This window comes from Cucurbita maxima, unplaced genomic scaffold (genome assembly GCF_002738345.1).
Source record: "Cucurbita maxima cultivar Rimu unplaced genomic scaffold, Cmax_1.0 Cma_Scf00022, whole genome shotgun sequence".
In the NCBI taxonomy this organism is placed as follows: domain Eukaryota; kingdom Viridiplantae; phylum Streptophyta; class Magnoliopsida; order Cucurbitales; family Cucurbitaceae; genus Cucurbita; species Cucurbita maxima.
Window position 1 is genome coordinate 744,617 of NW_019272038.1, and position 16,065 is coordinate 760,681.

Genomic DNA, 16,065 nt, shown 5'->3' on the forward strand with positions numbered 1-16,065 from the left:
ACGTTGAATAGCATTGACCTCTATTTTGTCGCCTAGCTCCATTGGCTTCACATTGAATACCCACTGGTTTTTATGACAATTTTGCTTTAAATTTTTCCCCATTGTTCTTAAAAGCCCCTCCTACTTTGTAGTGCATAGTTCCTTATTCTTTCTTCCATTCAAATGCAATTCGGAATATCTAATGGGGAATTTTGCTACATTCGTACATTTTAACGAGTCTAATAATATTTTATAAGCTAAAGTATAATATTGCGAATAATTTTATTAACTAGTTGACATAGAGATTTTAAAGTTATTTAATAAAGTATTTTCTTTTTATATTAAAATGTAAAAAGATGCTGAGACAGTTGACAATTGACATATTTTTTATAAATAATTTAATCTCGAGCTTATCGAAATGGAAAATAAAATAAAAATTTGGACGGTGATGCCCCTCGAATAAGATTCGCACGCGCAGTCTTTGACATCGATGAACTATAAATTGTTCAAGGATTCTCTTTTTTTTTAGTGGTTGAATAATAAAAATTATTTTAAAAACAATATGAAGACAAAAAATAAAAATAAAAATTAACGGTATTTTATTTCAAATACACCTACTTAGTAATTCTCAAAAGAAAAAAAAAAAAACACTTCCCAGTTAAATTCCAGAGTGAATAATAAAATAAAATAATATAATAGGGTTTTTTGGTCTTAGGCTCCTGATACATTAAACGACGGCGTTTGGTAAATGTCTAGCACGGAGGGGACTAGTCGCCGATCCATCTAGGGCTTGACGCGGGAACAGTAGGCGAGAGCGGCATCTGCGGAAACCCTAATTGACCTATTGATGGCGAAAACGTCAGATTCGGGGAAGGGAACACTCCATGCGAGGACATTGGCGAGTTCAAGCATCCAAATGGCAGTGGCGATGATGGTGGCATCGGAAACTGCGGATGTGAGGACTGTAACATTGCAGATGATGGCGGGAGAGGCATTGTACCTTGCTGCTGCGCGGCGAAATTGTTCCAGCCGGAGGAGACCGGAGGGCCGAGTGGGGAGAATCCTTGCGGCGGCGGTGGATTTGAATCCGCGGTAGGAATTGAATTCTGAATGTATCGCATGTAAGCGGAGACAGGGGATTCCGCTGCTGCGTGGACGGTTGGCAGTGGAGGCAACGGTGACAATGGTGCCATAGGCCGTCCGCCAAGGCCGAAATTCGCGGCGGTCGCATTGTTTAGTAGCTGCTGTGGAGGAGGCATATTGGTGTTTAGAGGAGGGGGACGATTGGTAACATGCGCGAGAGGAGGAGGGCGGATTCGATGGAGGCGAGAGCTTTGGGGTTTAGGAGGTTGAATAGGCGGAGGATTTGAGAATCGTTCGTGAGCCGGTGAGCCTGTAAGTTTCTGAACCACATCTCGGAAGTCATTCTTGTTAATGTTATACACCGGCGGCTGGTGCTGCTGCGCCTGTAAATTCTGTTGTTGCTGAGTTTGAACTGGAGGGGGTGCCGATTGAAGTCGATTTTGCAGATTGTTGAAGCTTGGATGGTTTTGATTCAAGGGAGCATCAAAGCCAGGCTTTCTCAGCTGGGAAGTGGCCTTGGAAATCTTGTGGGATAGCTTGCTGAGATTCAGACTACCATGGTCTCTTCCTATGCCAGTGCTACTGGTACTGGTCGTTTCTACAGATTCTTGACAGCTTTTATCCATAATATGTATTATCTAACACAAACAGATCACAGCCGCCACTGATTTTTGTTATCTAATCTATACAAACAGAGGGATCAGGCATACAGGAGTTGCAGCAGACAACTCTAGGAGTGGTGGGGATGGTGGCCTACGTCTCTTCTCCTCACAGAACTCGGTGAGTAGGGACACAACCCTCTGTATTGCTCACTATATATAATATCCTTTCAAGCTTGAAATGTTAAGAAAATGGTTGAATGAAAGGCCCCAATCTTCTTCTTTTGAAACTATTTTGACTGGTTTTTTTACTCATTAAAGATGATTTTCTGCTTTATTGATAGGCATTGCTGCATTGTTGGGTATTTGATAATAGCATAATGGTTTGAATTTATAACTCATTGTGGCTTAATGAAAAGGTGTGAAAGCAAAAGAAGTACCATGCCTGTATCTCTTATGGGCTCTGTCATTTGCTTCTTTTGGTCACTATAATTCTTGTCTTTCAGTATAATTACAAAAGGGAAGGGGACATGACCCGTAAAAGAAGGCATGCAGCTGTTCTGTTCACTGCTTTTCATTTGCTAATTTACCTTTAATCTAACGGCACTGTTGCTAATTTCGTAATTAAGTGCATGATAATGGAAGGGTAATCCAATCCCACGTCTCTAAATCTTAGCTTGCGTCTGCTTGTTGTCGTGCATGTGATCTGGATTAAAAATCACTGTTGCTGGTCAAAGTTCAAGAACCAGTCTGTGTTCTTTTGGTAGATCATCATCATCGTCGTCGTTTTCATTTACTTTGGACCCATTAGCCGTAAAAGATTCTTTAGTTGAAGCATTTCATCTTTTTCTTTTAATCATTAAATGTGAACTATAACCTGTTTGGTTACATGATTTGGCAATTATATGTTGAACACATTGTAGGGTAATTTTATGCCTTAGATTTCATTTGATATTGTGAGATCCCACATCGGATGGAGAGGAGAACGAAACATTCTTTTTAATAAGGGTGTGGAAACCTCTTCCTATCGGGCGAGTTTAAAAATTTTATGGGGAAACTCGAAAGAAAAAGCCCAAAAAGGAGAATATCTGCTAGTGGTGAGCTTGAACCATTACAAATGGTATTAGAGCCAGACACCAGGCATTGTGCCAACGAGGAGGCTGGGCCTTAAGGGGGTGGACACGATGCAGTGTGCTAGCGAGGATGTTGGCCCCGAAGGGAGGTGGATTTGGGGGTCCCCACATCGATTAGAGAAGGGAACGAGTGTCAGCGGAGACGTTAGGCTTCGAAGGGGGTGGATTGTGAGATCCCACCTCGGTTGGGGAGGAGAATGAAACATTCTTTATAAGGGTGTAGAAATCTATCCCTAGCAGTCATATTTTAAAAACCTCGAGGGAAAGTCCGATAGGAAAAATTCAAAGAAGATAATATAGACCCGCGGTAGGAACTTGAACGGTAGATTTGATGATGATTTATGGTTGTGAATGACATCTTTGTTGAATAGGGTGTGTTTTGGAGGTAATACTTCGAAGGATGAGTTGTATTTTGAAGAATAAAGAGTGATGGAAGTGTAAAGGCTTCAGACATTAGCTGATAAAGATGACGAGGCCTCTACTTGGTAGTAGTGAAAGATTCAGTGGGAATCTATGAATTATTATTATTGTACTGTAAAAGAAATAAACAAATACATTATTTTGTTCAAAATTAGGTAAGAAAGTGAAAGATGGGAAAAGAGGAAGACTGGCACCATTGTTGAAACCTCAAAGGAAAGGGTTGGTCCACCCAACAATGCAATGATTATTTATGATAAAGAAATCCATGACCCTCCAAAAAGGTGTGTAATACTAATGGTTTCCTTTCTTAATCCTACCTAAAATTTGTGTGTTACTTCTAATTCTAGATCTCATAGTGTAATAGTTTAAGTTCACTGCCGGTAAATATGGTATGTTTTAGCTTGTTACGTATCGTCGTTAGCTTTACACTTTTACAATGCGTTTGCTAGAGAGAAGTTTCCACACTGTTATGCTTCGTTCTCCTCTCACAATACACCCTCATTGGGGGCTCATTGTCTTCGTTGGCACATTGCCCGGTGTCTGGTTCTGATACTGTTTGTCACTACCCAAGTCCACCGCTAGTAAATATTGTCTTTTTGGCCCGTTGCGTATTGTCGTTAGCCTCATGATTTTAAAACTCGTCTGCTAGAGAGAGGTTTCTATGCCCTTATGCTTCGTTTTTCTCTCCAACCGATGTGGGACCTCACAAGGTTTCAATGGTCGAGGTTGAAGCTCATTCAAACCTAGAATCACTTCTTGTACTCGAGCTTGGGGTTTGTTTTTGCTGGCTTGACATTACATTCACTAATGGTCGGTCTAGTTGAAAAATATATAATTGCACCAAAATTAATTTTAAAATATAACTAGAAATTAATTAAAAAAAAGATTGTACTAAAATGATAATTCTCACAAATCTCAAGACTTCATATGTAAAAGTCTTAGAGTTTACCGCTTTTTATTTTGTAGATTAATTATCTTAATTATCTAATATTTATTTTCTTACAATATTGTAATTTGTACTTGTTGGGCCCGTGTTAAAATATACGGCCCATTAAAGCCCATAATCTAAACCAAAGGAGTGACGTGGTAAGTTGTGATTGGATAACCGCAGTTGCTCTTTCGATTCTGCTGGAATCATCGTAACTAGTGTATGGTCAATCTTAACCTAACCAACGAGTTAGAGTTTCTTCCTCCGTTTGCCCTTCCTGCTGCCGTCTCTGTTGTCCAATCGTTGCGTTTGTAGCTGCAACTGGAGCGGATCGTTTCTTCTTCTTTCATCCATGGCGGAAGCGCAGAGCGAAAAAGCCCCGTCCTTAGCTGAGGTTTTTTTAATTTTTTTAATTTTTTTTTTACAGCTTTTTTAAGAGTCTCGAATTTCTTCGTAAATCCTAAATCTTTGTTTTAGCTTCGTTTTTCCTTCTTTTTTGCAATCTAGATAGATTTAGGATTGATTTTGATAGATCGAATGTTATACAGCAGGAATTCTTCAATTATGAAGATACGTGGTGTTTTTTTCTGCTGTAAATTCGAACTTCTTAGTGTTGAGGAAATAATTGAAGAACGGTAGTAAATTCTCTGGGTTAGATCCCCCGGTTCCATATGAAATAATACTGAGTTTTTTTAGCATGATTGGATTTCCAGGTTGTTCACCTTCGAGTTCTGGTGGGTTTAATTTACTGTCTTTTTATTATTTTCTGTTAAAAGATCAATGTGTTTCCCCAAGTTTGAAAGATCTTTATCAACGACTCAACCTTCTGCCTGATTTTGCATTGGAATGGAAGCTGAGAATCGTTTCTTGATTTAGTTAATGGCTTCACCTAACTGCTCTGTAGAAAAGAGAGAAGAAAATAATCGGGCTTGAGCTGCTTGGTTTACGAGAGGAATCACAATGAATTCAAAGTTAATATGACATCTCACCTCGGTTGGAAAGGAGAACAAATCATTCTTTATAAGGGTGTGGAAACCTCTCCCTATAGATGCATTTTAAAACCGTGAGAATGAATCAATACATGGCCGAAGTGGACAATATTTGCTTGCGGTGGGCTTGAGGTGTTACAAATGGTATCAGAGCTAGGCACCAATGGTTTGCCAGCGAGAATGTTGGGTCCCAAAGGTCCCAAAGGAAGGTGGATTGTGAGATCCCACATTGGTTGGGGAGGGGAATGAAACATTCTTTATAAGAGTGTGGAAACCTCTCTGTAGTAGACACAATTTAAAATCTTAATGCTGACGGAGATATGTAACGGACTGTAGCGGACAATATTCGTTAGTGATGGGCTTGGGCTGTTACATCGGATTTTTGTGTAATGATTTGTCATTCTCATCTAGAGGAACATTTCATAAAAAATATTTGAGAATTGGGGATAACCTTCTGTTAATTTGGCTTTCAGCAATATTCCTTGGAAGATAAAGTGGAGAAGGTGGATATAGCAGAGCCCTCTGAAGTAAAAGAGGTAGAGAACTCAGAAAATGTTCCTCCTCCTGCAGAAGTTGTTGTTAAGAATGACGACCCACCTGTTGAAGCCGATGCTGCCGGTCAAGGCGGTGACAACACTCCTGTTGACGAAAACAATGAAGATGCATCAGCAGCTGCTGCTGCTGCTGCTGAGCAAGGAAGCAGCGGAGCTGGAGAAGAGGAAAATTCTGGTGAGCAAGAAAGCAGCAATGAAGCACCTGAGATTAAGGTTGTTGCTGTCACTGATGATCAACAATGCTATCGTTCGTTTTTTAATTCATGACATTATTAAGGCATCTCTTAGTTTGTTTGTTCATTATTTGGTTTGCTCATTTGCAGCTTGAAACAGCTCCAGCAGATTTCCGGTTCCCTACTACAAATCAAACTAGGCATTGCTTCACTCGCTATATTGAGTACCATAGGTAATTTTTAGTGTTCTTTTCTTCATTTCTTGTCTCTTCTTAGGCCTTATTAGCTTCTGAATCTTGAGAATTAAGCTTATAATTGCTAGTGTTAAGCCTGTAGATTTCTGTCTTTGCTGTTGCTATTGTTTTGGTTTAAGAATTGAAATGTTTCTTAAAAGTCGAAAACAGGCAAATGTACATCTTTGCTATTGGCTTGACCAGAATTCAAATGTTTCTTAAATCTTGAAAACAAGGCAAATGTATGTCTTTGCCATTGTTTTGTCCATGAATTCAGATGTTTCTTAAAATTTGAACACAAGGCAATTGTATATCTTTGCTATTGTTTTGGCCAAGGATTCAAATGTTTCTTAAACGTCGACAACAAGGTAAATGTACGTCGTTGCTATTCTTTTTGTCAAGAATTCATGTGTTTCTTAAACATCAAAAACAAGGTAAATGTACGTCTTTTCTATTGTTTTGACCCAGAATTCATATGGTTAGCTGAAGCTTCTTTGTGATGCGTACAGATGCATACAAGCGAAAGGGGAAGGTGCTCCAGAGTGTGACAAATTTGCAAAATACTATCGTTCTCTATGCCCAAGTGAATGGGTATGCTTTCAAATGACACGATGTGTGTGCGCGTGCGTGTTTCATTTCATTACTAAAGCTGTGTGTTTTGTGATAATTGTTGCAGGTAGAGAGGTGGAATGAGCAAAGGGAGAACGGCACCTTCCCAGGTCCGCTGTAGGAGTTAAGCCACACATGCTGCCCTCAAATTCCAAATAAACTCTCTCAAACAATTGAGTTCATAATTTTCGGCTGGTTTTTGGTCTTTTATTCAAAATCCATTTGCAACCAAGCTTGTAAGCTACGCCCCCCATGTTTCTTCAATGTTTATGTTCTAATCCAATAAGACAATGAAGAAATTAAAAGTTCAAACTCAATTTGATTGGAAGAATCGATGAACTGCGCAAATGAATTTCACAAACGATGAACTTCAAAGTTAAATAAGATTTGTGTTTATAGTCGCAAAAAGCTCAATTTTTACACATCGATTGAGATTGGAGCACAGGAAAAATATTATATTGATGATGCATTGAGTAACTTGGGAAGCTGGTTAAGCTCTTTCCCCACGAATTCTTCTGGCAAGTTGAATATCTTTCGGCATTATTGTAACGCGCTTGGCATGAATGGCGCAGAGGTTGGTGTCTTCGAACAGCCCAACCAGGTAAGCTTCAGCCGCCTCTTGCAAAGCCAAAACCGCGTGGCTTTGGAACCGCAGATCTGTCTTGAAATCCTGTGCAATTTCACGAACAAGCCTCTGGAATGGGAGCTTGCGAATTAGAAGCTCTGTGCTCTTCTGGTACTTACGAATTTCTCTGCAACGCATTACATTAAAACGACGCCATGAGATTTCATATGAACTAGATAACCATTAATGATCTGTTCGTCTGAACAACGATTATAGATAAAAGGTTACACACCGAAGAGCAACTGTTCCTGGGCGGTATCTGTGTGGTTTCTTCACGCCTCCAGTAGTTGGGGCAGACTTACGCGCAGCCTATGAAAATATTGGTAATGGCGACAATTATATTAGGGTTAAGAAACAAATGTCAATGCGATTGAGAATTTAGCTTCCAATCTTCCATGTTCATACCTTAGTAGCAAGCTGCTTCCTGGGAGCTTTTCCACCAGTGGATTTGCGAGCGGTTTGCTTGGTACGAGCCATCTGCATAGACATCGCTCAATCAAAACAAAACAGATTGCTAAAACCAATTTTATTTAAAGCGCGTTCCGCTCCGTTTCTCAGTCAGAATGAACAAGAACATCTGACGATTGTTCTATAATCAATAAATTTGAGGAACTAATAGATTTAACCTACTTCTTCCTACTCCTTCAGAAAACTTTTAAACAAATTCTTCGATTATTATGTTTAGGTTTCAAAAGAAGTATCATACCAACTCGACTCCAGAAAGTAAAGCTAATCATCAATTATAATCTATTAGAACGAATTTCAGCAGAAAACCAGAACACATCGAAAGTGATCATACCAAGCAATTGCAAGAAAAGAAAAGGAAGATTATGGAGGCGAAGAGAAGCTACCTTGGACGGCGAAGAAGCGCTTGAGAAACGAGAGAGAGAGGAGGAGCTCGAATAGATTGGGATTTAATTCGAAAACAAATGAATTTGAGCGCTTTATATAGGACGGCGCTCCCCGTTCGAGCGGATAGATATGATTGGCCTTCACTGTGCTGCTTTGTACTTAATCGGACGGTACGAGTGGATGAATGGACGGTTGAGATGCGCTTTCCGGAACACCAAACGGATCGTGAAAATGACGTGGCGGATCCTTATTGGCCCTGGGACGCTAGAAAATTTTGAAAGGTAAGTGACCGCCTAAATTTTAATTTTAATTTTTTTTTTGTTATTGACCTAATTAATTTTTTTTAAAAAAATAAATCCATCAAGTTTATCGTATTATTAGACATAAAATTTAATTTTATATTTAATAAATTAGTTTGTTTTTAATTTTTTGATATGGGACCTAATAAGCATAAAACATGTGAGATTTCACATCGATTGAAGAGAGGAATGAGTGCCAACTTGGACAATGGGTCTTGAAGGTGGGTGGATTATAATATCCTGCATCGATTGAAGAGGAAAACGAGTGTTAGCAAGGACACTAAACTCCAAAAGGGTGAATTATAAAATCCCACCAACAGAGAAGAACGAACATTTTTTATAAGGGTATGAAAACTTCCCCTATCAGACATCTTTTAAAAACCTTGAGAAAAGTCCGAAGAAGACAATTCACCCTTTCGAAGTCTGTTTGACTAAATCGACACAAACATAAAAGTTAAAAGACTAAAAATTGTATTAAAACTATTTTGTCCAATAATAAAATGCTCGAGTAGAATGAACACTTGTAATAATTATTGAACTAACCCTCCATCCAACACTACTAATATGGTAATAATTAGTTCATCCATGGCCGAAACTGGGTTTCATATAATTACTACAGAGTTAGGCAGCCGATAAAAGAACCTACGTTGCATTTAAAAACAGTGCAACATTACATTAAAGAAACTATAGTGAATTTTGCATCATTGAAATTAATAAAATTGCTTCAATTCTTACCTCATTATTGTATTAAATTACTATAGCATGGAAACAATTAGGCTTAGTAACCCCTCTGCGTGAAGGGATCGTCCCTCAACCTCTTATACCACCGCCGACTACCAAAACTCGGTTATAAACACTCCGTCGCTCTGGCTGACTGTAACGATGTACAGCCAGTGACCTGGCTGACGGGTCGTCTGCCTATACATCCTACTCTAGGTGAATCTTATATTGCCATTTGGTTGAACTATCTGAAAATGGTCATGTTTCCAGTTGGTATTTCTCTGACATAAACAATCTGGCAAAGGGTTAACATAAAAGGCCTCTTCTGAGCGGAACCTGTCCATGCCTTTGGTTCCTGAAATGGGGCCTTTTCTCTTCCTTGCAGAGCCTTGCCTGAGAAAACAGGTTTCAGAGCAAAATCAAATACAAGTTTTGAACAACTCGTTATTCATGACAGGTGGCTGTACGGTAAAAATTAGTCAAAAGGTAAACAGCGGTTCCTTAGTGTTTTTTTCTTTAGAGAAGATCACTAAAATTCGCTCCCACAATGCTATATCCGTTGAGGATGGTTGGGATGGAGTCCCACATTGGCTAATTTAGGGAATGATCATGGGGTTATAAGTAAGGAATACATCTCCATTGGTATTTGAGGAACCCAAAGCAAAGTCATGAGAGCTTATTCTCAAAGTGGACAATATCGTACTATTGTGGAGGTTCGTGGTTCCTAACATGATATCAAAGTCATATCATTAACTTAGTCATGTCAATAAAATCCTCAAATGTCGAATAAATAAGTTGTGAGCCTCGACGGTGTAGTAAAAAATGACTGAAGTGTCGAACAAAGGGTGTACTTTGTTCAAGGACTCTAGATACGGAGTCCAGCCTTGATTATGGGGAGACTGTTCAAGAGCTCCACAGGCCTCAGGGGAGGCTCTATAGTGTACTTTGTTCGAGGGGAGGATTGTTGGGAGGGAGTCTCACATTGACCAATTTAGGGATTGATCATGAGTTTATAAGTATGGAATACATCTCCATTGGTATGAGGCCTTTTAGAGAAGTCCAAAGCAAAACCATGAGAGTTTATGTTCAAACTGAACAATATCATACCATTGTAAAGATTCGTAATTTCTAACACTATCCCATTGACTAACTAATAACATGGGAAGAAAAACACGGCTATAATGAGGACGCAGTACCTTCTCTTGTGCATCTCAAAAATTCGGTTGGCCAAATTTTTCCCTTCTTTCATTGTTCCCTGATCAAGTTTGTCGAACAAACGAACAAGCCCTTTCCTGATAGACAATAACAAGATGACACAAACAGCTTCAGTGAAAGCAATTGAAAGGTTGTTAAAGCAGAAGATGCTTTTAATGTCAACTTTCTTGCCTGTCAGGAGATATAGTTTTCCTATGTCCAAGAAATCGCCGGTGACCTTCGACTGCTCTGGCCATATTCCCAGAGTATGAAGGAACAAAAACGTCACTCTCAACAGACACAATGTAGTCAAGGGCAGCCATTTGAGATGCATGATTGACAAAAGGTTCGAGCTCCTCAGCAGATGCTAATTTCTCCTGTAATTTTCAGAAAAAGCAAATAAGCTATCATTGCACATACTTACTAGACAAAAGCTATTGATCAAATTAGCATAGCTAATAGGACGTTGGATTTGAGTACTGTAAGTTCATGGAACCTTTTTCATGAACAAAAGCTATCGATTAAATTTTCGAAAGGATGCTGCTCAGTGTTCTAGTTTTTAGATTAAGAAACTTTAGGAGAAAAAGTTACAGTTACCTTGCTCATCAGTAATGGGTACCGTGCTTGAAGATTGGACATATGTAAATCGCCACCATAAATCTCTCCAGCTGCAATGTATATAGGAGTTTTTGATGGGTAGCCAAGTGCACTAAGAAATAATCCGACCTCCTTTGGTGTTAATGGGCAGAACCCTTTGGATCTTTGTTCCAAAGGATCTATCTCCTTTACCTTCCAATATGAAGTATTTTCTCTGCAAGTGTCCCCCAACACCACCACCACCACGAAAAAGACAAAAGAAGAAGAGAAAGAAAATAAGAGAAATAAGGCATTGAACTCAACACACCACCAGTAGTTACGAGTGTACAATGTAACCAACCACATAAAGGATATAGAAAGGGTTTTGTACCTAATCATCCTCAGCTCATCCGCTTCAGCAGGAGATAAATCGTGTGTACATCCACTAAACGCAAGCATGTCCTTCTCATATCGTAAATGTAGAGCAATATAAGGACCATGAGACCTCATTCGATCCACCAATAACTACAGCATACATTATAACTATTTATAATGACTAAAAGATGGGATATGATTACTCCAGCAGCAAAAAAAGAATATAACAGAATATTACTTTTCCCAAGGCTTCAATTTTAGGTGCAAAACGGAGGGCTTGATAACAAGCACGGCAACGGAGCCTCTGTATATCTGAAGGTAGATTATTATTTGCTAATCGTGAATCAGATTTTGCAGCTCGAATAACCTAACAAAAAATTGCACATTAATTAATGAAGAACAATAACTGGGATTTGCATAAACAAGATCCAAATGAAGTAGAAATACCTGAAATTCTTCCCAAAGGGTAGCAATCTCCTCCTCGTAATAATCCATACCTGACCAGCTTCTAAAATGCCTAACTATCTTCAAAGAAGAAGCCAATTCTTTAGGAAGCTTTCTTACCACTTTTACATCCATAGAAAGAGCACTGATAAAATAATCTTCATCAAAAACATCTGAGAAATTGCTGGAGATTACACAAATAAAATAAACTCAATCATGGACTGGGCAACGTTACACAAGGAAAACCCACAAATGAAACGAAAAACAATTGGGAAAAAAAAAAATGAACAAGAGGAAACCTAGTGTCCTGCCAAAAAGATTGCTTATCAAGTTCTGGAATTACAAGGGTAGCATTAATAATGCGAGCTACAGCTACCATGTCACATATCTGCAATTCAAGAATGAAAATAGTTGTTAAAGACCAAAACTTCAATAGAATAGTTAAGAAGTATTCAAACATAATGAACGCAAAAGGACTTGGTAACAACTCTGGGATCTATAATATACTTAATGTGAAGAATACAAATTTCAGGACAGAACTATAAGCAAGAATTTTCAAAGCGTTGTATGGATACTGTGGCAATTAAGCTTTCCATAAGGTAACCATGAAAATCATAAAATTTAGGGCTAATTTCTGAATGCTTTAGAATCCCGCCTCCAAGCACCCATGTTTTTGCAATACAATTGGATACATAGTCAATAGCATAAAATGAGAGTGGGACAAAATTTTGACTTTAGTGAGTGAGAGGGTTGAATGACTAAATTGAAAGATGTAAAGAAATATAACAGCCAAAATGTAAGGGAGACAACAGTCCACAATGAAATGAAGATAACATTCCAAACTGGAATAAAGATAAATGACAAAGGAATAAAAGTTCAGGAAGTAAAACTATTCTTTGAGAACTCTTATTAACATCATATGTACTGGTTCAATAAGAATTATATTTTAGCAAAAAGAAAAATGCCAAAACACTTAAGAGGAATAATTATTGGTACTATAATAATGTAGGAACAGGTACAAACCCCAGCACGCATTTGATTGAGTCCCCCATTTGTATGAACTAGAAGGTAACCTCGTGACTCCCCAGGAGCTGCATAGCCGATAAAAGTTCAGAGAATAAGTACAAGGGGTTTTCGTTTGGAACAATATCAACTTAGGATCATTCTTACATGTATAATTCGAACTAGGCTCTACACACGGCAAAAAGTCACGGTTTGATGGAGGCTTCCATAGCTTGTCCAGACCCAGAACCAAGTTTGCACTGCCCAACTGTCAAGTCTAAAGGAGTGAAAAAGTGAAATGTGCATAACTTCTTATCAACAGCGAAATTACATATAGTAAACTTCAAGCCAACCACAAAAACCTGATTACTTATTTTCACCAAAGATTAGAAAGATTGTGTTCTACTAATTGCTAAAAAAACAGTTACAAAGTAGAAAAGTCTCAGACGGCATATCATTTTTCCAATTCTTTCCGGATCCTACTGATATTATTGAGGGCATTCTGCAAATGAATCATAACTACGGAGTTAAAGAAATGGAAAACCTTGCGAGAAGCAACAGGAGCTTTGGACAAATGGAGCGGAACAATCTCCTGAGTCCAGCTATTCTCAGTGCTCAACCTCTGATGTTTAAATTCACGTTGCTACATGATTAGGAACACAAAATATGTTAGCAGAAATTTTCCAAAATCAAAATCAGTGAAATCACCATTTCATAATGAGAAAACCTAAAACCACTCCGTCAAACATTTTACGAGTAAACTAGTCAACAAAATGACTCAAAGTCAAAGAATACCCTACCTAATCTCAATTCATAATCGAGAATAACTCACAGACAATATAATTAAAGAGTACACACACGAAATCGGACTACATCACACACAACCAAAACATAATAAAAGCTAAGCTATACAGTTCCTACACTGGTTCGTTGAATACGCACACTAGTAATTTCGAATTCAAACGCCAGAATCAGTAGTACTCCTTAGCAACATTTCAGAAATCAAACAAAATTGAAGAAACAAAGTTCAAAACACAATCATACGTGAAGGATAAAAGAAGAAATAAAGAGCGAGAGTAGAGATTGAGAGAAGAAAAATCACCGACCGCTGGAAGCTTGTGTGAATCGGAGAAGCCAGGGACTTCGGAGGACGGAAAAAAGTGAAGATGAACAGAAAGAAGCGCTAGTAAAGCTATAGAGCATATGGCGCAGGTTAGCAACTTCCTCAGCAGCGCCACTGCTCTCCTCCTCCGCTTCAGCATCTCTCCTCTCTCTCCGCCGTCACTCTAAGCAATGGCCGAGCAAACCGCTTCAAAAACACAACTGTTTCTCTCTCTCTTTCTTTCTCTGTCAGCCTCTGGCTTCGGCTTTAATGGTCTCCGGCGAGTGGCGGCGAAGAGATCGGCACGGCAGAGAGGTGGATTGCTTAAGTTCTATTGTTGATTCTGGTACGGCATTCGGCCACACACTGCCTTTTGCTCGATACCATTTCCGCGTAGAGGAACAAAGATGAAATTACATATTGGGATTTAGTTACTTCCTGTGGGTCCCACATATTTTTTTATTGGACACCAAATACCCTTCTAATTTTTTTTTTTTTTTTAAGCTCTATTTTTCATTTTCCAAACTTATTTTCAAGAACCAACCTGTAATTGTAACTGCCGCCATTATTATGCGTTTTTTCCCTCTATAAGGAAGCCATTATTATTATTATTATTATTATTATTATTCAAAATTATTGTCGATCCATATTTAATAATTTAATCATTATATAAAATAAATTTCAATTATTCTAATTAATTAAATCCGACTTAAAATAGGAATTATATTTTTTCGAATTTTCTTCCTTCTAACCTTAAACTAATTTTAAGTTAATTTAAAGTGTAACAGTACAAGTCCACCGTAATCAGATATTATCCGTTTTAGTCTGCTACGTATCGTTGTTAACTTCACAGCTTTAAAACACATCTACTAGATAGTTTCCACACTCTTATACCCTTTTTCCACATATGCCTAGCAAATATTGTACCTTTTAGCCTGTTAGGTATCATCGTCAGTTTCACAGTCTTAAATTGTGTCTACTTGGGGACTCAATGTTTTCACTGACACACCACCGTCAAATGTCTGACTATAATACCATTTGTAACAGCTTAAACTCACTGCTAGTAAATATTGTCCGTTTTAGCCCATTACTATCACCTTCAACCTCACAATCTTAAAATACGTCCCGTAAAGAGAGGTTTCCACAAAATTATAGGAAATATTTCGTTATTTTCTCCAATCGACGTGGGATCTCATATAAACCAATTCAATCCAAAAAAAAAGTAATCACATAACTTAAATCGTATAGGTTCAGTTTGGTTGATCGATCATAGAATTTTTTTAAGAATTATAATTTATGTTTTTTTTAATATTTTTATTTTAGTGTCGCTGGGTCCTCGTGAATTGTCGCCATCTTGCTTCCCACTTTTGTCATTGCGCCATAATAACCATACCTAACCCTCTACCCTATCCTTCTTCATACTCAAAAAGCAATTGCAAAAACACCTAAAAACTACTTTTTCTTATAAGAGTGTGAAAACATCTCCTAATAGACATAATTTTAAAATCTTGATAATGACAATGATACATAACGAGTCAAAACAGACAATATCTTCTAACAGTGAGTTTAGGATCTTATAACTCAACTCAAGTTGAGTTGGGTTAGATTTTTTTTTATAGTTCGAGTGAGGTTATTTTGGGGAAAAACATAAATTTAGTTCTGTTCCCGGTTGACATTTTTTTGTGATCAACCTAAAAACTCAACCCAACCTTATAGTACTTTTTTAAAAAAATTAAAAAATATTCGAACTTTATAGTCTAAATTAGTGATATGTTATGACGTGTAAATGTTTGATATTTGAACGTTACAAATTTTAGTTATTATATAATAAATATATATTTTGAAAATAATAATAAAAAAACAATCCGCTACTAAATTCAATTTAGTTATGAATTAATGAATAATCGCCTAATATTAATAAATTTGATATTATTACACATAAACCTAAATAGAGAGCCTATGAAAAGGAATAAAAAAAAGGGGAAACATTAACTAATTCTATAAAAGAAAAGGCAAAGCATTACTTTTAATACTAAAAAATTCTTTGCTTTAAACATCTTTTTTCTTCTTTAATCAAACCCTAAATCATGTGATTACCTTTTCAATTTCGTTGTGTCTTTCACATTCAATTAAAAAAAAAAAAAAAAAAAAAAAAAAAAAAAAAAAAAATTTTTTT

At 37.7% G+C, this 16,065-nt stretch overlaps 4 protein-coding genes across 6 annotated transcripts; 1 reads left to right on the forward strand and 3 right to left on the reverse strand.

Moving 5' to 3' along the window:
* Positions 1-635: 635 nt before the first annotated feature.
* On the reverse strand, positions 636-1,876 carry LOC111496499 (VQ motif-containing protein 9-like). The gene has a single exon (XM_023146958.1). The coding sequence runs from the start codon at positions 1,686-1,688 to the stop codon at positions 747-749; it is 942 nt and encodes a 313-aa protein (XP_023002726.1). The 5' UTR covers positions 1,689-1,876; the 3' UTR covers positions 636-746.
* Positions 1,877-4,342: 2,466 nt separating this feature from the next.
* On the forward strand, positions 4,343-6,991 carry LOC111496501 (cytochrome c oxidase subunit 6b-1-like). The gene is made up of 5 exons (XM_023146960.1): positions 4,343-4,536; positions 5,605-5,898; positions 6,009-6,091; positions 6,601-6,682; positions 6,768-6,991. Exons 1-5 carry the CDS (start codon positions 4,495-4,497, stop codon positions 6,819-6,821), a joined length of 555 nt encoding a protein of 184 aa, XP_023002728.1. The 5' UTR covers positions 4,343-4,494; the 3' UTR covers positions 6,822-6,991.
* Positions 6,992-7,022: 31 nt separating this feature from the next.
* LOC111496502 (histone H3.3) lies at positions 7,023-8,270 on the reverse strand. 3 transcript variants are annotated; one of them, XM_023146964.1, is made up of 4 exons: positions 8,177-8,270; positions 7,731-7,802; positions 7,558-7,634; positions 7,023-7,452 (listed from the first exon to the last, which is right to left on the reverse strand). In XM_023146964.1, exons 2-4 carry the CDS (start codon positions 7,800-7,802, stop codon positions 7,191-7,193), a joined length of 411 nt encoding a protein of 136 aa, XP_023002732.1. In that variant the 5' UTR covers positions 8,177-8,270; the 3' UTR covers positions 7,023-7,190. The 3 variants fall into 3 exon arrangements, with proteins under 3 accessions (XP_023002732.1, XP_023002731.1, XP_023002730.1); XM_023146963.1 differs by having other exon boundaries at positions 7,731-7,805; positions 8,181-8,268; XM_023146962.1 differs by lacking the exon at positions 8,177-8,270 and having other exon boundaries at positions 7,731-7,814.
* Positions 8,271-9,062: 792 nt separating this feature from the next.
* LOC111496498 (O-fucosyltransferase 7-like) lies at positions 9,063-14,281 on the reverse strand. Its single transcript, XM_023146957.1, is given in 13 exon segments — positions 9,063-9,480; positions 9,482-9,589; positions 10,393-10,488; positions 10,583-10,767; positions 10,988-11,201; positions 11,358-11,491; positions 11,580-11,708; positions 11,789-11,969; positions 12,085-12,173; positions 12,809-12,876; positions 12,956-13,055; positions 13,332-13,430; positions 13,894-14,281. Coding segments are annotated over 13 exon segments (1,599 nt in total). The 5' UTR covers positions 14,050-14,281; the 3' UTR covers positions 9,063-9,440.
* Between the last annotated feature and the right edge of the window lie 1,784 nt (positions 14,282-16,065).